The 23,743-nt window shown below is 41.9% G+C and overlaps 1 protein-coding gene across 5 annotated transcripts in view; it reads right to left on the bottom strand.

Moving 5' to 3' along the window:
- Nucleotides 1–1,914: 1,914 nt before the first annotated feature.
- The window catches only part of FAM131B (family with sequence similarity 131 member B), a 281,063-nt gene continuing 259,234 nt past the window's right edge, over nucleotides 1,915–23,743 (bottom strand). For all 5 annotated transcript variants that reach the window (XM_073684777.1, XM_073684775.1, XM_073684778.1 and 2 more), the window contains 2 exons: nucleotides 19,661–19,792; nucleotides 1,915–15,628 (listed from right to left, as the gene is read on the bottom strand). In XM_073684777.1, the coding sequence (XP_073540878.1) occupies nucleotides 15,246–15,628; nucleotides 19,661–19,792 (515 nt within the window). In that variant the 3' untranslated portion in view covers nucleotides 1,915–15,245. The remainder of the gene's footprint in view (nucleotides 15,629–19,660; nucleotides 19,793–23,743) is intronic.

Genomic DNA, 23,743 nt, shown 5'->3' on the forward strand with positions numbered 1-23,743 from the left:
TACCAGCACAGTATGTGAAGAATAGTTCAGTGATTATTACACAGAGAATATCTTCTCATAGATAACATTGCAGCCTGTGGCTCACTGCTGCCTTCCATGCAGCAGGTCCTGAGTTGGAAACATGGCAGAGACCCAGTGAAGGAAAAGAAGGAAGAGGAAGAGAAGGAAGAGGCAGAGTAATAAAAGTGAACATACAGTGGTGTCCCTTGGGCATTGAGTGCCAGGAAGGGCCCTTCCCAATGTCATAGCATTATGACATAGTATATACAGCTTATATCATACTGATGGTATTATAAGTATATATAGCTTATATCATGCTGTGCTGATATCTTATATAGCATATATTTTACAGCATGAATATTATGTATTGTATTTATGCTGATATTACATATAGATTACACTATATCATTGATTAAAGAATTTTTCACTGAACTAATGTGTGTTATAAACATCTGATACCTTACATATATTACGGTATATCATACAGACATAAATACGATATATATTACACAGCGCTTCTAATATCCATGTCATATTATATGTTATACTATACATAATATAGTACTGGTATCTGCAGAGAGTTGCTCCATTACTGCATGAAGCAGGTTGCAGGTTGTTTTTTAAAAATCTGCAATTCTCTTTCTGCTGCTTTAATATTTTAAAACTTGAATACATTTTAAAAGGGGCTTTATTGTAATAATGTTTAACGAAAATTATTTTTTTTCATGTCATTATTCATAAAAGTATCTAACATATTTTAGTTTCCACCCTTGCTACTAGAGAATGCATACAATTCACTTGATTTTCCTGTAGCTTTGCTGTGTAGACTGGAACATGGCCATTTCATTATCATTAGAGGGTGCTGTAAGCAGGGGTTTCTTAGGACCATTAGAGGTAAGTGCATGGTCAACCGAGCCATCTCCTTGTCATTGGGAGGATATATTCATGAGAATTATCTATCATTAAGGATGGGGTCAGCAGAGGCATCTACACGTAACTGTTAATAAAGAATGAGGTAAGCAAAGCCATTTCATCAATAGAAGACATGGCCATCAAAGTCATTTTATTATTAGTTGAGAAAACAGGGTCAGAAAAGGATTCGAAAAATCATCTTATTAGAGCATGGTATTAGTAGAGTCATATCATTAGGGGGCAGAGTCAGTAGAGTCATCTCATTATCATTTGGGGGCTCATTATCTTTATAGAGTAGGATTAGATGAGTTATTTCATTATCATCAATATAGGGTGAGGTCAACAGGGTCATCTCATTATCATTAGAGGGAGAGGTCAACAGGGTCATCTCATTATCATTAGAAGGAGGGGTTAGCTTGGTTATCTCATTACCATTAGAGGGAGGGGTCAACAGGGTTATCTCATTAACATTATAAGGCGGGGTCAGCAGGGTGATCGCATTATCATTAGAGGGCAGGGTCATCTCATTATCATTAAAGGGAGAGGTCAACGGGGTCATCTCATTATCATTAAAAGGCAATGTCAGCATGGTCATCTCATAATTAGAAGGAAGGGTCAGCATGGTCATCTCATTATCATTAGAGGGAGGGGCCAACAGCGTTATCTCGTTAACATTAGAAGGCGGGGTCAGTACGGTCATCTCATTATCAATAGAGGGAGGGATCAGCAGGGTCATCTCATTATCATTAGAGGGAGGGATCAGCAGTGTTATTTCATTATCATTAGAGGGAGGAATCAGCAGGGTCATCTCATTATCATTAGCGGGATCAGTAGGGTCATCTCACTATAATTAGGGGGAGGGCAAGCAGGGTCATCTCACTATCATTAGTGGGAGGGGTCAGCATGATCATCTCATTATCATTAGAGGGAGGGGTCAGAAGGGTCATCTCACTATCAGTTGAGATAGGGGTCAGAAAGGTCATCTCACTATTATTTGGGGGAGGGGTCACAGGGTCATCTCACTATCTTTAGAGGGAGGGATCAGCAGGGTCATCTCATTATCATTAAAGGCTCTACTTAGCAAAGTCATATCATTACCATTGGAAAGAGAGGTCAGAGGAATCATTCTTTCAAATCATCCCTCCACAGTTGGAGTGGCTGCAGTCAATCACTTCCTGGCGACTGTATTGACAGTTCCGGTCCATTAACTGTTGGATGCCTGACCACAATAAGTAATAATGGCAGATACTATATCAGCATTTACAAAAGAGCTGGATGCTTTTCTCACAACAAATGACATTGTGAGTGATGAAGGATCGGATCTAATGATAGATAATATTATATAACTGGTGTAGAAAGCCCGAACTACAGTATGTCTTTCTTCATCCTATGTTCCCATGTATCTTTTATACTCTGCTATACCGTCTACACTTGAAGAAAGTGTGTCCCCAACATGGCCGCCCACAAGGAAGTTTTAGAAAATAGAAAATAAAAAGTTACATTTAATAAATGTAAAATAAACAGGATTTCTGTTTGTCTTCTATAGACAGACACTTAATTATTGAAACGACTATTCCATACATGAGCCTCTTCTGACCTCGGTATTAATACAGAATATATCATACATATATCATACATATATTACACATTACAGACCCGCTCATATGTTACAATATTAATTGATATACTTCATAGACTCCAGGAGCTCATCTACATACAGGTAGAACACGTAACAGTCACCATAATAAGCTGCTCCCAGAGCGGCGGAAATCCAATCGTCTCTATGGTGTTTTAGATCATAGATGTAATAATACAGTATTTAATCAGTGCAATTAAAATACTGATGATGTAGAGACATGATTCAGCACCACTTGTCATGGCTATGTAGGCAGTATATGGCGGTATTACTAGAGCACTGACACTGTTATTTAGCTACTGAATGATGGTGCTACTCAGGCACTTATCCTGCTGCTTTGACTTTTCACTTTATGATGCTCATACAACCATTATATGTTGGTTTTACTTGCCACTATACAAAACCGCTAACTAGTGTCGTGATTTGGGCAGTATATGACATTGTTATCATGTATCTTTTTGGTAGGTTGTTGTATAGTATGGCACTTATCTGGTGACTGGATGGTGGTGTTATTTCGGCACTGTATGGCATTATCAAGCAACTTTTCACTGGTTTAATTTGGGCACTGTATGACGCTTTTATCTATCTACTCTTTGGCGGTGCTTTTTAGGCACTGTATGACGAACAGTTCATTATTTGGTCACTGTTTGACGCGGTTGTCTAGTTACTGTATGGTGGGACTATTTGGGCACGGTATGGCATTGTTATTTTGTTACTAGATATCAGCGCTATTTGGGCACTGTATGACGCTGTTATCTGGTTTCTGTATGTTTTGATACTGTATGACTGGTATCTAGTTACTGTATAGTGATTTTATGCTGGCATTGTATGACATCGTTATCTAACAACTCTATGGTGGTTTTATTTGGTTAAGGTATGGCACAATTATTTAGTCACTGTATGGTGGGGCTATTTGGGCACTGTATGACCCTGTTATCTAGATACCGTGCAGACACTGTTGTCTAACTACTGTATGGCGCATTCTAGGGCATTGTCTATTACTGTATGGTGGCGCTACTTGGTCTTTACATGGCGCTGCTATCTACCTACTGTATGTGGACTTTTTTTTTTTTGAGAACTGTAGGATATTATCTAGCTACTATATGGTGGTGTTAATACGACACTGCTGAGCAGTTACTGTCTGGCGGCTATAGTTACTGTACGACACATATCTAGTTACTGTATGATGATGTTTTGCTGGGAACTGTATGGTTTTTGTATTTAGCTGCTATATGGCGGTGTTAATAGGTGACTGTATGACACTGTTATCTAGTCTCTATTTGCTGGTTTTATTTCAGCACTGTATGACATTGTTATGTAGCTACTGTATGGTGTTTTTTTTATTTAGCTATTGTATAACGATTTTCTTTTGGCACGATATGACACAGTTATTTCGCTTCTTTATGACGGTTTTATTTGCACACTGTATGAGATTGTTATTTAGCTATTGTATGTGAGTTTTATTTGTACATTGTATGACAGTTATCCAGCTACTGTATGGCGATTTTATTTGGACATTGTATGACACAGTTATCTAGCTACAATATGGCGGTTTATTTCGACATTGCATGACACAGTTATCTAACTATTGTATGGCGGTCTTATTTGGGTTTTATATACGATAGTCATTTAGCTACTGTATGGCAGTTTTATTTGGACATTGTATGACACAGTTATCCAGCTACTGTATGGCGGTTTTATTTGGATATTGTATGACACAGTTATCTAGCTACTTTATGGTGGTTTTATTTGGGTTTTATATACGATAGTCATTTAGCTACTGTATGGCAGTTTTATTTGGACATTGTATGACACAGTTATCCAGCTACTGTATGGCGGTTTTATTTGGACATTGTATGACACAGATATCTAGCTACTGTATGGCGGTTTTATTTGGGTGCTGTTTGATACTGTTATCAAGTTACTGTTTGATGGAGAAATGAGAGATTATGTAGCTACTATGTGGTGGGACACTTTATGACATTGTTCTCTAGCTACTGTGCGGTATTATTGGGTTACTATAGGACACTGTTTTCTAGCTACTTTATGTCAGTTTTCTTTAAATAGTAAATATTATTTTTATTTCATTATCCTTCAGGCATAGAAAATGTATTCATTTCTGTAATACTTCATTGCTTTATTTTGCTTCCTACTTTCCCAAATACTATGCTGCGATTCTTTTCCTTTATGCGGTCAGTCATTACCTGTGTGATCCTCTCTGCACCCCACCCCTGTACACAGACAGGGAGATTCCCATATTCTGTTTAGTGGATGGATTTTTGCTGAACAGCAGATGAAAGCAGCTTCTAAAGGAGCAGAAAACTTCACTGCAGCATAATAAATAAGGACATATGATAAGAAATGCATAACGTTCTAATACCAGGAGGATGATTAAATAAAAAAAAGTTTAGTTACTCTTTAAGCACAGTTTGGTAATATCCTAAAAATTTCATGTTGCAGTTAGCATTTAGGGTTCATTGATATTATTACTGTTTATGACTGTATAATATTCTAGCTCTATAGTACAACACACAGATTTGCCTCTTTTTTTTGGCCCGGAGATATCAATTACATACTGCTGATACTGTTATGGTATATCAGTGACAACATTTAGGACCAGTCTTACATGTCACGTATGACACAGGTGTGATATTATATATTATACATGCAAATAAGACTGCGGTTACATATATCACAGACTTCATATATGACCACTACAATATATAACTGATGTCAATTATGACATTGATCAGTATTTTACGACAGTTTGACAATATATAGCCAGGGTGTTACATAGGACTGTTATTACATAGATCACCGACCTGATACATGACTTAGAGTACAAATCACTGACATCATTCATGAACGTAACCAGTACCGCTGACATCACAGGCCTGGTGTTATATACGATGGTCTTTACATAGGACTGCTAGTACATATACTATAGAAACCATAACCATGGGCATTAAATATTATACCACTGATATTATATAGGGCCATTAGTACAGATCACCGATAAACACAACGTGGTAATGACATCTCCTGAATATCACATAGAACATGTCTGACAATATATATCACTGGTAACACACAGGACGCACAGTATAGACTTTGTATAGATTATAGATAATATTTCACTAGCAATGCATCTCGCTTATATCACACTGGCCAATATATAGCACACTCCAGACTCGTATAACGCTATATATTACGCATAGGAAACGTGTGGAGTTTATATATCACAACATATGCAACTGGTCCCCACTTCTGGATATCACAGCTGGCCGTCATTATATTGTATATCACATCAGACTGGTACTATATCAGTAATATTATTCCAGGCAGCCATCACGTATCACAGCTCAAGGTTATACTTAAATATATATATTTGTATGTATGTATGATGTATTTAGGGATGAGTGAATCCCTTTGAAGAGAATCAAATTTCACAAAAAAAAAATGTATTTGCCAGATTAAATTTGAATAAATCCAGAAACCGGCAGCCACCATTTTTGCTAGATTCAACAGGGCCAGGAAGGGGTTTAATTTTTCTTTTTTAAACCATCAATGCTCACCAGGCCCTCACCTGATTTCCTCAGTTCAGTCATTGGTGTGGTCGGCATTGGGCCATCTTTGGTGTCTGGGTCAGCATTGGGCCATCTTTAGAGTCTGACACCTTGGCAGCCTCCTGCCATCACTAGGAGAAGAAACATGCCAAGCGAGGACATGACCTATTTCACGTAGCAGTGTAATGTTGTGGCCTAGCACCAAAGACGGCTCAGTCAACACCACACTGGATCAGAATTGGACTGTGCAGCCGGACAGGTGAGGATTAGGTAAGTATACTTTTTTTTTTTTACATATGTTTACATATGAGAGAGATACTTTATATTATCTATCTATCTATCTATCTATCTATCTATCTATCTATCTATCTACCTATCTATCGATAGAAGCAGTATATCTATATAGATACATATTATACATATACACACTTTGAGCCGGACAAGATATAATGTGAACAAGATAGAAAAAAATTTAAAATTGAAAAAAAAAAATCTTTAAAAATGATTGTACATTTTTTAGCACATATAAGACTTTTTTATGTTATCAATTGCAAAATTTACAAATTATCGAAATTCTAAGATTAAATGTATGCATGACTTTTCATGTATAGGAAAAAAAAGAAAATACAAAATGAAACAAAATCGAATCTGGTCACATTACAGTATCTGGATTGCTGGTAAACCTTTTTTTTTCCTGTACTAAAAATATTCAAAAAGTTTAACTTCTTTGATTCTCAGAATTCTGGTGTAAGGCCGGCAGTAATGTTCAATATTTCTGCAATGCAACTGCCGATGAGAACCCCCCCTCTATTATAGGGAAATGGGGTTTTCTCAATTGAACAACCAATTTATCACAAAGTTAACCAATTCTTTTCCTCACACTTCTATAAATATCATACACGTAAATCTTTTAATCAAAAAGACTTTATGACCTTGTGCAGAAAGAATAATCAAAAGAGAAAATCTTAGAAATAATTCAGTCCCATGTTTTATATAGAAATCAATCTCATTGCTGTGCGTTTTGTTTGAGTTTTTCAGACATTCGGAAACTTTTTAAAAAATTTAATACAGACACGGACGTATTGCTGAACATTGAAACATTACATAGAAGTCACTTGGGTCACAAAATGTACAGACGTTTGAAGACCACCGTCTTGACAGAGGGACAAACAAGAGGCTCAACTGCACAGACGTTAAAGGCCAAACATTTAGAAGAAAGACCAAAAAATACATGTAGGTTTCTTCAGGACGACCTGCATAATTATATAGATCTATGTACATTTCATCAATCATCAGGATTCAACGTTACAACGATATTTGAATTGTCTGATTGGTGGAAAAAAATATGTATGAACTTATGACATCTCCAGTACCCTGTGGATATATCTAGATAAAGCTTTCAACCTGATGTATCCTCAGAATCAAGGTAACACCAAAATGTATCTGTAGATGGAAGATAAAGAGGTCACCCCAACCTATGACTGCAGACAGAAGATAAAGAGGTCACCCCAACCTATAACTGCAGACAGAAGATAAAGAGGTCACCCCAACCAATAACTGCAGACAGAAGATAAAGAGGTCACTCCCAACCTACAACTGCAGACAGAAGATAAAGGGGTCACCCCAACCAATAACGGCAGACAGAAGATAAAGAGGTCACCCCAACCAATAACTGCAGACAGAAGATAAAGAGGTCACCTTAACCTATAACTGTAGACAGAGGATAACGAGGTCACCTCAACCTATGACTGTAGACAGAAGATAAAGAGGTCACCTCAACCTATGACTGTAGACAGAAGATAAAGAGGTCACCTCAACCTATAACTGTAGACAGAAGATAAAGAGGTCACCTCAACCTATAACTGTAGACAGAGGATAATGAGATCACCTCAACCTATGACTGTAGACAGAGGATAACGAGGTCACCTCAACCTATGACTGTAGACAGAAGATAAAGAGGTCACCCCAACCAATAACTGCAGACAGAAGATAAAGAGGTCACTCCTAACCTATAACTGCAGATAGAAGATAAAGAGGTCACCTCAACCTATGACTGTAGACAGAAGATAAAGAGGTCACCCCAACCAATAACTGCAGACAGAAGATAAAGAGGTCACTCCTAACCTATAACTGCAGACAGAAGATAAAGAGGTCACCTCAACCTATGACTGCAGACAGAAGATAAAGAGGTCACCCCAACCTATAACTGCAGACAGAAGATAAAGAGGTCACCCCAACCAATAACTGCAGACAGAAGATAAAGAGGTCACTCCCAACCTACAACTGCAGGCAGAAGATAAAGAGGTCACCTCAACCTATGACTGTAGACAGAAGATAAAGAGGTCACCTCAACCTATAACTGTAGACAGAGGATAATGAGATCACCTCAACCTATGACTGTAGACAGAGGATAACGAGGTCACCTCAACCTATGACTGTAGACAGAAGATAAAGAGGTCACCCCAACCAATAACTGCAGACAGAAGATAAAGAGGTCACTCCTAACCTATAACTGCAGACAGAAGATAAAGAGGTCACCTCAACCTATGACTGTAGACAGAAGATAAAGAGGTCACCCCAACCAATAACTGCAGACAGAAGATAAAGAGGTCACTCCTAACCTATAACTGCAGACAGAAGATAAAGAGGTCACCTCAACCTATGACTGTAGACAGAAGATAAAGAGGTCACCTCAACCTATAACTGTAGACAGAGGATAATGAGATCACCTCAACCTATGACTGTAGACAGAGGATAACGAGGTCACCTCAACCTATGACTGTAGACAGAAGATAAAGAGGTCACCCCAACCAATAACTGCAGACAGAAGATAAAGAGGTCACTCCTAACCTATAACTGCAGACAGAAGATAAAGAGGTCACCTCAACCTATGACTGCAGACAGAAGATAAAGAGGTCACCCCAACCTATAACTGCAGACAGAAGATAAAGAGGTCACCCCAACCAATAACTGCAGACAGAAGATAAAGAGGTCACTCCCAACCTACAACTGCAGGCAGAAGATAAAGAGGTCACCTCAACCTATGACTGTAGACAGAAGATAAAGAGGTCACCTCAACCTATAACTGTAGACAGAGGATAATGAGATCACCTCAACCTATGACTGTAGACAGAGGATAACGAGGTCACCTCAACCTATGACTGTAGACAGAAGATAAAGAGGTCACCCCAACCAATAACTGCAGACAGAAGATAAAGAGGTCACTCCTAACCTATAACTGCAGACAGAAGATAAAGAGGTCACCTCAACCTATGACTGTAGACAGAAGATAAAGAGGTCACCCCAACCAATAACTGCAGACAGAAGATAAAGAGGTCACTCCTAACCTATAACTGCAGACAGAAGATAAAGAGGTCACCTCAACCTATGACTGTAGACAGAAGATAAAGAGGTCACCTCAACCTATAACTGTAGACAGAGGATAATGAGATCACCTCAACCTATGACTGTAGACAGAGGATAACGAGGTCACCTCAACCTATGACTGTAGACAGAGGATAACGAGGTCACCTGAACCTATGACTGTAGAAAGAGGATAACGAGGTCACCTCAACCTATGACTGTAGACAGAAGATAAAGAGGTCACATCAACCTATAACTGTAGACAAAAGATAAAGAGGTCACCTCAACCTATAACTGTAGACAGAAGATAAAGAGGTCACTCCTAACCTATAACTGCAGACAGAAGATAAAGAGGTCACCTCATCCTATGACTGTAGACAGAAGATAAAGAGGTCACCTCAACCTCTGACTGTAGACAGAAGATAAAGAGGTCACTCCTAACCTATAACTGCAGACAGAAGATAAAAAGGTCACCTCAACCTATGACTGTAGAAAGAGGATAACGAGGTCACCTCAACCTATGACTGTAGAAAGAGGATAACGAGGTCACCTCAACCTATGACTGTAGACAGAAGATAAAGAGGTCACTCCCAACCTATGACTGCAGACAGAAGATAAAGAGGTCACCCCAACCAACAACTGCAGACAGAAGATAAAGAGGTCACCTCAACCTTGACTGTAGACAGAGGATAAAGAGGTCACCTCAACCTATGACTGTAGACAGAAGATAAAGAGGTCACCTCAACCTTGACTGTAGACAGAAGATAAAGAGGTCACCTCAACCTTGACTGTAGACAGAGGATAACGAGGTCACCTCAACCTATGACTGCAGACAGAAAATAAAGAGGTCACCTCAACCTTGACTGTAGACAGAAGATAAAGAGGTCACCTCAACCTTGACTGTAGACAGAGGATAACAAGGTCACCTCAACCTATGACTGCAGACAGAATATAAAGAGGTCACCCCAACCAATAACTGCAGACAGAAGATAAAGAGGTCACCTCAACCTATGACTGTAGACAGAGGATAACGAGGTCACCTCAACCTACAACTGTAGACAGAGGATAATGAGGTCTCCACAACCTACAACTGCAGACAGAGGATAAAGAGGTCACCCCAACCTATAACTGCAGACAGAAGATAAGGAGGTCACTCCCAACCTCTGACTGCAGACAGAAGATAAAGAGGTCACTCCTAACCTACAACTGCAGACAGAAGATAAAGAGGTCACCTCAACCTATGACTGTAGACAGAGGATAACGAGGTCACCTCAACCTATGACTGTAGACAGAGGATAATGAGGTCACCTCAACCTATGACTGTAGACAGAGGATAATGAGGTCACCTCAACCTATGACTGTAGACAGAGGAAAACGAGGTCACCTCAACCTATGACTGTAGACAGAAGATAAATAAGGTCACCTCAACCTCTGACTGTAGACAGAAGATAAGGAGGTCACTCCTAACCTACAACTGCAGACAGAAGATAAAGAGGTCACCCCCAACCTATGACTGTAGACAGAGGATAAAGAGGTCATCCCAACCTACAACTGTAGACAGAAGATAAAGAGTCAACCTATGAAAATAAGAGGTGAATAAAACTGAAATACCAATAAGCGCAATAAGGTTTTATCTAAGTAATAGTGGGGAGACCAAAGACAATGGTACTCACCTTGTATGGTTATGTGGCCACAACCACTAACAGGCTTAAGGCTGCTGCAGACCCACAAATCGATATAAGCAAAAAATGGAAAGAAAGGATTAATTCTGAGCTGCCAGTGGATCAGTGTGGTTTGTCCTGATGAAGAAGTTTTAAATTTTCAAAATGAGTTGTCAAATAAACCGCATTTCTGGACACCAATTATCTCTTATCCTTGATCCACTGGCACTGCAGAATCAACCCTTTCCATTTTTTGCTTAACCTATGAAAATAGACAGAAGATAAAGATGTTCCCCCAACCTCTGACTGTAAACAGGAGATAAAGAGGTCACCCTATCTTATATCTGTAGACAGAAGATAAAGAGGTCACCCCAACCTGTATCTGAAGACAGAACATAGAAGAGTTACCAGAATCTACATATGTGGACAGAAGATAAACACCCCAATCTATACTTATGAAAACAAAAAAGATATAGAGATCATCTCAACCTGTATTTATGGAGAGAAGATTGAGAGATCACTCCAAACTGTATCTGTTTATAGAAGCTAAAAAGGTCACCCAATAAATAAGTGTGGACTTGATGAAGAGGTCACCTCAACATCTATCTGTAGACAGAAGATAAAGAAGCCACCAAAACCTGAATCTGCAAACAGAGGATAAAAGTTTTACCCCAAACTGTAATAGTTAGAAGAAGATAAAGACGATAAAGGATGAATAAGTTTACCCTCACCTGTACAAGCAGACAGAAGAGAAAGGGTTTACCTCAACCTGTATCTGGAGGACTGAAGATGAAGATATATCTACTGGGGTCCCCCAAAATGTATCTACATGCTGTGTACAAAGATGTCTCCGCAAGTTATATGTACGGAAAAGTAGGAGATCCCTACCCTTGTCTATGAAACCAGTACACAAACTTTTTGCAAAAGTTAAAAGACATCACAGCCTGTACCTAAAGATTAGGACTTGAAGAGGTCACCATAATCTGTACCTAAAGGCTGGAAGTATCCAGGATAATTGACTGTTAACTACAAACCGCAAGAAAAAAAGTTACCAACTGTATCCAGACATAGAAAGTAATAGAAATTTGCATACTTTTACCATGGAGCATTGCTTATAAGGACTCTGTACCAGCTGGATCTCCTCAAGAAAAAAAGGCAAAGAAGGCACCACAACCATTGTCTGTAGACCGAAGGTGAAGAGTCCAACGAATAAGGAAGACAACTATCAGGTATCTATAGACTGCAAGCAGAAGGTCCTCACAACAAGGAGTTATAGGTAGAGGTCAACACAGCTGGTATTTGTGGATAACAAGCCCAATTATCTGCAGACAGTGGATAATGAAGTTCCCACAACCTGGAGGCCACTGTGACCATTATCCAACAACTTCAGGTACAATGGTCCCATGTGCTCTATCGATATGTAAGGAGGTCACCATGAGTTGTATCTGCAGACGGTGCAGACCGCAGGTTCTTTACAATGAATATACTCAGAAGTCTAACTTCAGAATGGGTTATTGGGCCCAGGACAGGACGTTAGTGCCATGATGCTCTGCAGGTCTTTGCCACAAGGAAGAATATATTAGTAAAGCAGTCTTTACAAAACTGTTTTACCAGAGCAATGCCCTACAAGCAGACCATTAAGGGTTTAATGACTCAACTTTGCAAATGAATCTTGCCAGCAAGCACAAAAAATGACACAAAAACAAACATTTATAAAAAATAAAAAAACACAAAAAAATATATAAACCAAAAACATGGATGCAGTAAAATGCCCAGTATATATATTCGTAAAGGTTGGCAAGAGGATGAAGTACAATGCCCTTTAGATTTTTTTGTCAGGGGATAGGGTTAATGAAGCAATGCTCTGGGGTCTTTGGCAGGAACGCAGATATCAGTTTTTTTTTTTGGGAGGGGGGGAGTTTGGCAATGATTTTTAGGATGTTTTAAGGAGGTCACTTTAAGGCATGCGAGACCTCCCCAAACTGAGCAGTCTTTCTTTCCACCACCCGAGCCTGTCTCTTTTTTTTGAGATATGCAAACTTCAGGAGAAGACATGATTGGAACTCCTTTGTGTCTTGGACATGTCTTATCTCAGATGGATATGGTGGGGGGAGGGTGGATGGAAGGTGGTCTTCATCTCTTGGACAACATGGGAAGACGTTTTTGCAGTGGTGGTCGGGCAGGCAGACAGCCTGTGTCTCTTTTTGCACATTTTAGTTGCGGCTTTTTAATCCTTGATGCCCACCGTTTCACACTTTCATTGGATGGGGGTCATTTATCAAATCAATTTGCTGCCAAAAGGGGGCAGTAAAGTGCCATCGTGTTACTTAGGCATGAAAAAAAACTTTGCTTTGTTTTTTTATCAAGATCCTTGGATTAATATGATCGCTATAATCCAGTGGATCCCGGAGAAAGATAAAAGCATCAATAGAGAAAAGGGATCCCTTTGAAAGCGTTTTGGAGTTTTTCCTTCGATAGATGTGATGCTGTTATTTTTCCCCTTGAACATTTTAAGCATAAATTTTTTTTTTGTAAATAATGGTGGCTCATTGTGCATATGTGGAGCCTGTATTGCTCTGACGCTGTGTATGTAAAAGCGCCCCAGGTTGTTGTCTAAGTGCATCATTAGGACTTTATACGAGACAAGGAAGACAGTGGCATCCATGAAGAAAAATAAGGAAATAAAATAATGGTGGCCCATAGCGCTACAGCCCTAAATGGGCCAATGTTATGTCACAGTGCTGTATTGGGAGATAACTGAATACAGCCTAAACCTCAGTGTACACTGTGAAAGAATGGTAGGTAACATAATGTTACATCTTGGTTGCTGATGTGAAGGTAATAAGTGCACTATGATGATTTTGTGCATGCTCTGCTTATAGATAATGTTTAGCCATGGTGCTTTGTCAGGAGATTACTGAATACAGCTTTAATCTCTATGTACACTGTGGGAGAATGGTAGGTTACATAATGATACATCTTGGTTACTGATGTGAGGGTAATAAGTGCACTGTGATGATTTGATAGGTATTGCAAATATTGTGGCTGCTTTTAGATCCTGTTAAGCCATAATGCTTTGTCAGAAGATTACTGAACACAGCCTAAACCTCAGTGTACACTGTGAGAGAATGGTAGGTTACATAATGTTACATCTTGGTTGCTGATGTGAAGAGAATAAGTGCACTATGATAATTATATAGGTATTGCTAATGTGTGTGTTCGGCTTTTAGATCCTGTTGAGCCCTGGTGCTTTGTCAGGAGATTACTGAACACAGCCTAAAAGTCAATCTAAACTGTGCGTGAATGGTAGATTGCACAATGCCAGCTGGTGGTTGTTGAACTGTGGGTACTAAGAGCATAATTAGGATTTCATTGTCATTGCTAAAGTCCTATGTGCTCTGCTTTTAGATCCTGTTATACCACATTGCTTTGTCAGGAGATTACTGAACACAGCCTTAAACTCATTGTACATTGAGAAAGAATGTTAGATTACATAACATCACATCTTAGTTGTTGATATGAGGGTAATAAGTGCACAATGATGATTTCATCGACATGGCTAATATCGAGTGCGTCCTGCTTTTAGATCCTGTTTAGCCATGGTGCTTTGTCAAGAGATAACTGAACACAACCTAAACCTCACCATATACTGTAAGGGAATTGTAGATTACACAATGCCACATCTTGGCTGTTTGATTGTGGGTAGTAAGTGCATAATTAGGAGTTTATAAGCATTGCTAATGTGTGTGCTCTGTGTTTAGATCCTGTTACTCTTCAGTGCTGTGTCAGGAGATAACTAAACACAGCCTAAAACCAGCTTTTGTAAAATAATTCAAATCAGGAAACCCAAGGGCTTCATGGGTAACATGTATCAATATGATGTTCAGCCTGAGGGCGTCGCAGTACAGACTGGGTGCTTCTTGTTATAATTGAGTGCAAAAAGTTGGAGAGCAGCAATATTTAGTTTTTTTTTGTGCACGTAAATTATATGCTCCACCTTTTAGGGAAAAGTTGATAAATGACCCCACCCAGATGCCATCTTACACTGCCAGTCTCTCACACGGCCATGCTCTCAATCATTTCCTTCTTCGAGATCCCCGCAGTGAATCAGTTTTCCACTTCTCTTTCCTCCTCTTCCTCTCCGGATTGTACCCCCGATGTGGCAACATCTGACACCTTCCGGCTGTGTGGGAAGCTCTCGCACTCCTCCCGCGGCGGAGAAAGAGACTGCAAGTCATGGCAAACGACATCGTCTTCTTCGGAAGGGGATATTTTAGAGTGCAGTAACTGAGGGGCAATCTCACAGATGTTTTCAAGCGGTCTTTCTTCAAACTCAGGTCCAGGATTTGTGGGTATAAACCCTACTGGTGCTGGGGATACTGTTAGCGACTGCTCGCTGCTGGCCCATGCTTCAGAGGAGCCCAGGCAGTAGAGTCCTTGTGACACGTATGAGTGTGGCCAGCAGTCAGAGTGTGTCTGTGCAAGGTTGTCTACACATCAGAGGAGAGAATTCATAGGAAACACAGAGAGGACAGGACAGGGAAGACATAAAGAAGACATTATACACTGACATCAGTCTGATTAACCCTAATTTACCAGCCATTAATGACATCTGGACCCCCTAAATTAGTCCAACCCCCCCCCCCCCAGTTGTCAAATATCCAACTTATATCATGAATAGTTCTACGTGGTCTGGCTCCAAAAATTGGTATTGTTCTAAAGCTTCCACCACTCGCAGGTCTCCACCTTCATCCTCAAGATGGTTCCCTGGGGGTTTAATCCCCACTAACCACCTTTATCCGTCTCTTACACTTGGACCTGGGCATCTTATAGCACAGTTATGGCATCTGGTGGCATTATTAGGGCAGTATTACATTTTTAATAACCCTATTATTTGGGCATTGGGTTGGCGTTACTAGGACAAACCACACTATTATTTTTACCACTTTATGGAACTTTTTGGAAAGGCTATTGTGCTCGTGCTTCTGTCTCCTTTCTCTTCCATTCAGTGTACGGTCTAAAGCCTTATTCACACGTCCATATCTGATCAGCGTCCGCAAAACAATTTACTGTTTTTCATTCATTTTAAATTTGTGTATCAATTTCTATCATCCGTGTGTTTTATATATTTTTTCCTAGACAAAACACGGATGGAGGTTTCCCGAGCGTCTCCTTGTGACCGGTCCATGAAATATCTGTGTGCTTTCTGAGTTCTTCATGGACCGGTCACAAGAATCTGCAAATTCTGGCATTGAAATGGACCAAAGTAGAACACGTCTTTTTTCTTTTTGCCTGGACCATTGATCAGCAGAAGCCTCGTAGAATCTAATGTACAAGTGCTTCTCACAAAATTAGAATATCATCAAAAATTTAATTTATTTCACTTCAATAGAAAAAGTGAAACTCCTATATTATATAGAGTCATTACAGAGTGATCTATTATATAGAGTCATTACACAGAGGGATCTATTCTATAGAGTCATTACACAGAGGGATCTATTATATAGAGTCATTACACAGAGGGATCTATTCTATAGAGTCATTACACAGAGGGATCTATTATATAGAGTCATTACACACAGAGGGATCTATTATATAGAGTCATTACACACAGAGGGATCTATTATATAGAGTCATTACACAGAGGGATCTATTATATAGAGTCATTACACACAGAGGGATCTATTATATAGAGTCATTACACACAGAGGGATCTATTATATAGAGTCATTACACACAGAGGGATCTATTATATAGAGTCATTACACACAGAGGGATCTATTATATAGAGTCATTACACACAGAGGGATCTATTATATAGAGTCATTACACACAGAGGGATCTATTATATAGAGTCATTACACACAGAGGGATCTATTATATAGAGTCATTACACACAGAGGGATCTATTATATAGAGTCATTACACAGAGGGATCTATTATATAGAGTCATTACACACAGAGGGATCTATTATATAGAGTCATTACACACAGAGGGATCTATTATATAGAGTCATTACACACAGAGGGATCTATTATATAGAGTCATTACACACAGAGGGATCTATTTCAAGTGTTTATTTCTGTTAATGTTGATGATTATGGCTTACAGCCAATGAAAACACAAACGTCATTATCTCAGTAAATTAGAATAATTAACAAAAAACACCTGCAAATGCTTCCTAAGCATTTAAAAATGTCCCTTAGTCTGTTTCAGTAGGCTCCACAATCATGGGGAAGACTGCTGACTTGACAGATGTCCAGAAGGCAGTCATTGACACACTCCACAAGGAGGGTAAGACACAAAAGGTCATTGCTAAAGAAGCTGGCAGTTCACAGAGTGCTGTATCCGAGCATATTAATGGAAGTGGAAGGAAAAAGTGTGGTAGAAAAAGGTGCACAAGCAACTGGGATAACAGCAGCCTGGAAAAGATTGTTAGGAAATGGCCATTCAAAAATTTGGGGGAGATTCACAAGGAGTGGACTGCTGCTGGAGTCACTGCTTCAAGAGCCACCACACACAGACGTATCCAGGACATGGGCTACAAGTGTCGCATTGCTTGTGTCAAGCCACTCATGACCAATAGACAACACCAGAAGCGTCTTACCTGGGCCAAAGAGAGAAAGACCTGGACTGTTGCTCAGTGGTCCAAGGTGGTGTTTTCAGATGAAAGTAAATTTTGCATTTCTTTTGGAAATCAAGGTCCCAGAGTCTGGAGGAAGAGTGGAGAGGCCACAATCCAAGCTGCTGGAGGTCTAGTGTGAAGTCTCCACAATCAGTGATGGTTTGGGGGGCCATGTCATCTGCTGGTGTAGGTCCACTGTGTTTTATCAAGACCAAAGTCAGCGCAGCCGTCTACCAGGACATTTTACAGCACTTCATGCTTCCCTCTGCCAACAAGCTTTTTGGAGATGGAAATGTCATTCTCCAGCAGGACTTGGCCCCTGTCCACACGGCCAAAAGTACCAATACCTGGTTTACACACAACAGTATCACTGTGCTTGATTGGCAGCAAACTCGCCTGACCTTAACCCCATAGAGGATCTATTATAGAGAATCTATGGGGTATTGTCAAGAGGAAGATGAGAGACCCCAGACCCAACAATGCAGACGAGCTGAAGGCTGCTATCAAAGCCACCTGGGCTTCCATAACACCTCAGCAGTGCCACAGGCTGATCGCCTCCATGCCACATTGCCGCATTGATGCAGTAATTGATGCAAAAGGAGCCCGACCAAGTACTGAGGGCATTTACTGAACAGACATTTCAGTAAGATAACATTTCGGATTTTAAAAACATTTTTCAAGCTGTTATAGAGTATTCTAATTTACTGAGACAATAACTTTTATGTGTTCATTGGCGGTAAGCCATAATCATCAACATTAAAGGGGTTGTGCGGTACTTTAGATCCCTCCCCTCCATGTTTTCACCCCCAGGTCCCTAAGACATTTTGTAAATACCTTCTGCTATTGATAATTCCTGTGAGCGGCGCTATCACTGGCCTCTCACAGGCAGCACGTGACCCCCCGGTGGCAGTCGGCTCTGACATTCGCTAATGTCACGACAAGTGCTGGCAGCAGCTGAGGGTCACGATCTTCCTGGTTCCAGGTCAATGCCAGGCTGTGGGCGGGGTTACCCTCCCGCGTCACACCCGGCATCCACCGCGCGCTCTACCTCTCCACATTCATTGGGAAAGCGTGCGGTGGATGCCGGGTGTGACGCGGGGGGGGTAACCCCACCCACAACCCAGCCGCCACCGCAGGGACCCCAGCGCTGAGTCACGCCTCTCTTGTCGTGACGTCGGCGCTGGAGTCACATGATGCCTGTGAGTGGCCACCAATAGCGCCACTCACAGGCATTATCAACAGCAGAAGGTATTTACAAAAAGTCTTAGGGACCTGGGGGGGTGGATACATGGGGGGGTAATCTAAAGTACAGCACAACCCCTGTAACAGAAATAAACACTTGAAATAGATCACTCTGTGTGTAATGACTCTTTTTTGAGGATATTCTAATTTTATGAGAAGCACCTGTATCTCTGTGCTGTTTGTGGAAAGAACGAGCAGCATACCTATGACAAACACTGACGTGTGAATAAGACCTTACGGTACGCTCAAGTGTACACTTTTTTTTAATACTGTATAATGAAATCCGTGAAAAGTTCCATCAAAGTTAGCCCCCACATCCACAGGTGATCATTGAAGAGTTGTTGCAATTTCATGCAATGATTTAAAATCTGCATCTCAGGTCAATTTCCACTGCAGATCTTTCCACAGCGTGTGAATAACATTTTGTAACACTTTGCTGCTGGGACAGAATGCTGGAGGTTTACAGCGTATCTGCCACGTGTGACCACGTCCTTATGTTTAGGTTTGGGGGATCCAGGGCATCGTGTTGGAGCAGGCCATCTACTGCAGCTGCAAAGTTTACCAACTACCTTCTTATCACTCCCAATAATGAGATATCTGGCTTTTAGGTCACAGCTCCTAGATGTAGATAATGTATATACTGTAGACTGTTACCCTGATTCTCCAGCAGCTCCTGATAAGTTTCGCTCTGTCTTTCCTGATTGGAATTGACACTTTCTTCTTCTCCATCCATAGACGACCAGGCCATTAGTGTTGCCTCAGAGATGGCGAATTGCTGCATCACACCTTGAGAAACAAAGAAACGAAAAGGCATAAAAGAGCGTCAAGAGGCCTGCGAGCCGCAAAGAGCGTCAAGAGGTCTGCGAGCCTCAAAGAGCGTCAAGAGACCTGCGAGCCGCAAAGAGCGTCAAGAGGCCTGCGAGCCGCAAAGAGCGTCAAGAGGCCTGCGAGCCGCAAAGAGCGTCAAGAGGCCCGCGAGCCGCAAAGAGCGTCAAGAGGCCTGCGAGCCGCAAAGAGCGTCAAGAGGCCCGCGAGCCGCAAAGAGCGTCAAGAGGCCCGCGAGCCGCAAAGAGCGTCAAGAGGCCCGCGAGCCGCAAAGAGCGTCAAGAGGCCCGCGAGCCGCAAAGAGCATCAAGAGGCCCGCGAGCCGCAAAGAGCGTCAAGAGGCCCGCGAGCCGCAAAGAGCGTCAAGAGCCCCGCGAGCCGCAAAGAGCGTCAAGAGGCCCGCGAGCCGCAAAGAGCGTCAAGAGGCCCGCGAGCCGCAAAGAGCGTCAAGAGGCCCGCGAGCCGCAAAGAGCGTCAAGAGGCCCGCGAGCCGCAAAGAGCGTCAAGAGGCCCGCGAGCCGCAAAGAGCGTCAAGAGGCCCGCGAGCCGTCAAGAGGCCTGCGAGCCGCAAAGAGCTCTTTCCATCGTGGTCTGCGAATCATCAGTATTCGGTCAGTATTTTTTCTCAGGAGTGGGTTTTGGCTCCCAATCCTGAGAAAAAAATACTGACAGAATACTGATAGTGGGGCCCTGGCCTAATAATGTTTCTCCTGACCTGATACTCTGGCACAGTGATACAATGTTGCAGTTCTGCCATCTGTGTACACAAGACTGTTACATAACAGCAGAGGTGTCAATCACAGCGGGATCCTGCCCACATTCAGCATTTTCACCTTCAGGCTATGTGCCCACGTTGCATTTATGAAGCAGAAAATTTCTGCTGCATAAATGCAAGTCCTCTCCCGGAAAAACGCATGCGGAATTCCGCACGCGTTTATCGCGCTTTTTTCGCGCGTTTTTCACGCGTTTTCCACATGCGGAATTGCCTTGCGTTTTTTATGCATTGGACAAAGGCAATTCTGCATGCGGAAACGCAAAATTAAATGACATGCTGCGGATTTTTGAACGCGGCATAAACGCTGCGGAAAAATCCGCAGCATGTGCATAGAAGTTGCGGAAACCCATTGGGGATCATGGGGTGCGGGTTACCAAGCATTTTACAAGCATTTCCGCTGCGGAAATTCCGCATCAAAAACGCTTGTAAAACGCTACGTGGGCACACAGCCTCAGATTCCCTTCTTTCACTATATTCTGCCATCTGCTACATAAGTTTGATTTTCGGGCAGTGTGACCTGACTTCTCCCCTCTCAATGCGTTTGATATAATCCTAATAAAATGTGGTAATTACAGCTCTGACAGCCGCCCTCTCAGAATCCATTGCCACTTCTCTTCCAGACCATGCAGGACCGTACCCCACACTGAGGACACATCCACTGTACATTTGCACCAATTAATGTCCCTAACTCCAGCCGTGGTCAGAAATGCTCAAGAGATGGATTGTTCCTGGAGGGAAAATTATTCCTCTGCTGATCGCATCTTTCTGTAGGTGGAATTTAATTCACTTTGTAATGTAGCAGCCCACAGGTCTCTTCATCTGCGGTGAGGAGAGAATCTGGCAACTCCAAGCGTAGCGAACAGCTAGGAAAACACATGACATAGAACCTAATGGACATTAATGACGGAGATCTACACAAAATGCTGAACGGAGAGAATGGTGGAAGATCAGGTCAGATCAGAGGCGTAATATAAAGCCCCAATGCAAAATGTGGACCCCAATTACTGAGCAATTTATAATACCGGCGGAGGGAATATGGACCCTGCAGACGTAAGGGCCCGATGCAAATTCATGCAGTATAAAGGCCCCCATACACAATAAACCAATGTCGGCTAAACCCGCCAATGTCGAAGGGTTCGGACAACAGTCTAATGATTATTGGGGCGCCGGCCGACTGATGGTCGGGAGATGTCAATCACGCATGTTTCTATATCTAGGGATCAGACACGTTGAAATCCAAAGTGCTTGATCCTCCTTTTCCCCAACATCTGACCATGGAGGTGAATGAGGAGGCCCCAGTGCACATGTGGTCAGTCAGTGAGTTCAGCAGACATATCTAATGTCCCTGTACTCCGATGGGCTGTATATATCTGGCCTTTGTATCCGTAATCTCTGAAGACGTCTGCAGTTTACCGGCCAGCAGTCATGGCCATATGGCTTGTACGAGGTGTTACCAGGTCCTGCCGCTTTCTAAGAATGGGACTGCTGAGTGCGGGCTTTACACAGAGCTGGAACCAGTCTCTTCGTCTCGCATGGCTCAGTATTAAATTTCTCTGAGTGCGGAAAAAATCTGCAGCAACAACGTGAAAACAGTTCTGCATCAGGGAGAGAAGCTCTGCACCTATTTACACAGGGAGAGAAGCTCTGCATCTATATACACAGGGAGGGAGGCTCTGCACCTATATATGCAAGGAGAGAAGCTCTGCACCAATATACACAGGGAGAGAAGCTCTGCACCTATATAAACAGGGAGAGAAGCTCTGCATCTATATATACACAGGGAGAGAAGCTCTGCACCTATATACACAGGGAGAGAAGCTCTGCACCTATATACACAGGGAGAGAAGCTCTGCACCTATATACACAGGGAGAGAAGCTCTGCACCTATATACACAGGGAGAGAAGCTCTGCACCTATATACACAGGGAGGGAGGCTCTGCACCTATATATGCAAGGAGAGAAGCTCTGCACCAATATACACAGGGAGAGAAGCTCTGCACCTATATAAACAGGGAGAGAAGCTCTGCACCTATATACACAGGGAGGGAAGCTCTGCACCTATATACGCAAGGAGAGAAGCTCTGCATCTATACACACAGGGAGAGAATCACTATATATATAGGGAGGAAAGCACTGCGCCTATATACACAGGAAGGGAAGCTCTGCACCTATATATACACAGGGAGAGAAGCTCTGCACCTATATACACAGGGAGGGAAGCTCTGCACCTACATACACAGGGAGGGAAGCTCTGAACCTAAATACACAGGGAGAGAAGGTCTGCACCTATATATACACAGGGAGGGAAGCTCTGCACCTATATATACACAGGGAGGGAAGCTCAGCACCTAAATACACAGGGAAGGAAGCTCAGCACCTAAATACACAGGGAGGGAAGCTCTGCACCTAAATACACAGGGAGAGAAGCTCTGCACCTATATACACAGGGAGAGAATCTCTGCATCTATATACACAGGGAGAGAATCTCTGCACCTATATACACAGGGAGAGAAGCTCTGCACCTAAATACACAGGGAGGGAAGCTCTGCACCTATATATACACAGGGAGGGAAGCTCTGCACCTACATACACAGGGAGGGAAGCTCTGAACCTAAATACACAGGGAGAGAAGGTCTGCACCTATATATACACAGGGAGGGAAGCTCTGCACCTATATAGACAGGGAGGGAAGCTCTGCACCTACATACACAGGGAGGGAAGCTCTGCACCTACATACACAAGGAGGGAAGCTCTGCACCTATATATACAGGGAGGGAAGCTCTGCACCAATATACACACGGATAGAAGCTCTGCACCTATATACACAGTGAGAGAAGCTCTGCACCTATATATACACAGGGAGGGAAGCTCTGCACCTATATACACAGGGAGGGAAGCTCTGCACCTATATACACAGGGAGGGAAGCTCTGCACCTATATACGCAAGGAGAGAAGCTCTGCATCTATACACACAGGGAGAGAATCACTATATATATAGGGAGGAAAGCACTGCGCCTATATACACAGGAAGGGAAGCTCTGCACCTATATATACAAAGAGAGAAGCTCTGCATCTATGTACACAGTGAGGGAAGCTCTGAACCTATATACACAGGGAGGGAAGCTCTGCACCTATAT

This window comes from Phyllobates terribilis, unplaced genomic scaffold (assembly GCF_046119375.1).
Source record: "Phyllobates terribilis strain yellow unplaced genomic scaffold, ASM4611937v1 Scaffold_5__5_contigs__length_657084704, whole genome shotgun sequence".
NCBI lineage: Eukaryota > Metazoa > Chordata > Amphibia > Anura > Dendrobatidae > Phyllobates > Phyllobates terribilis.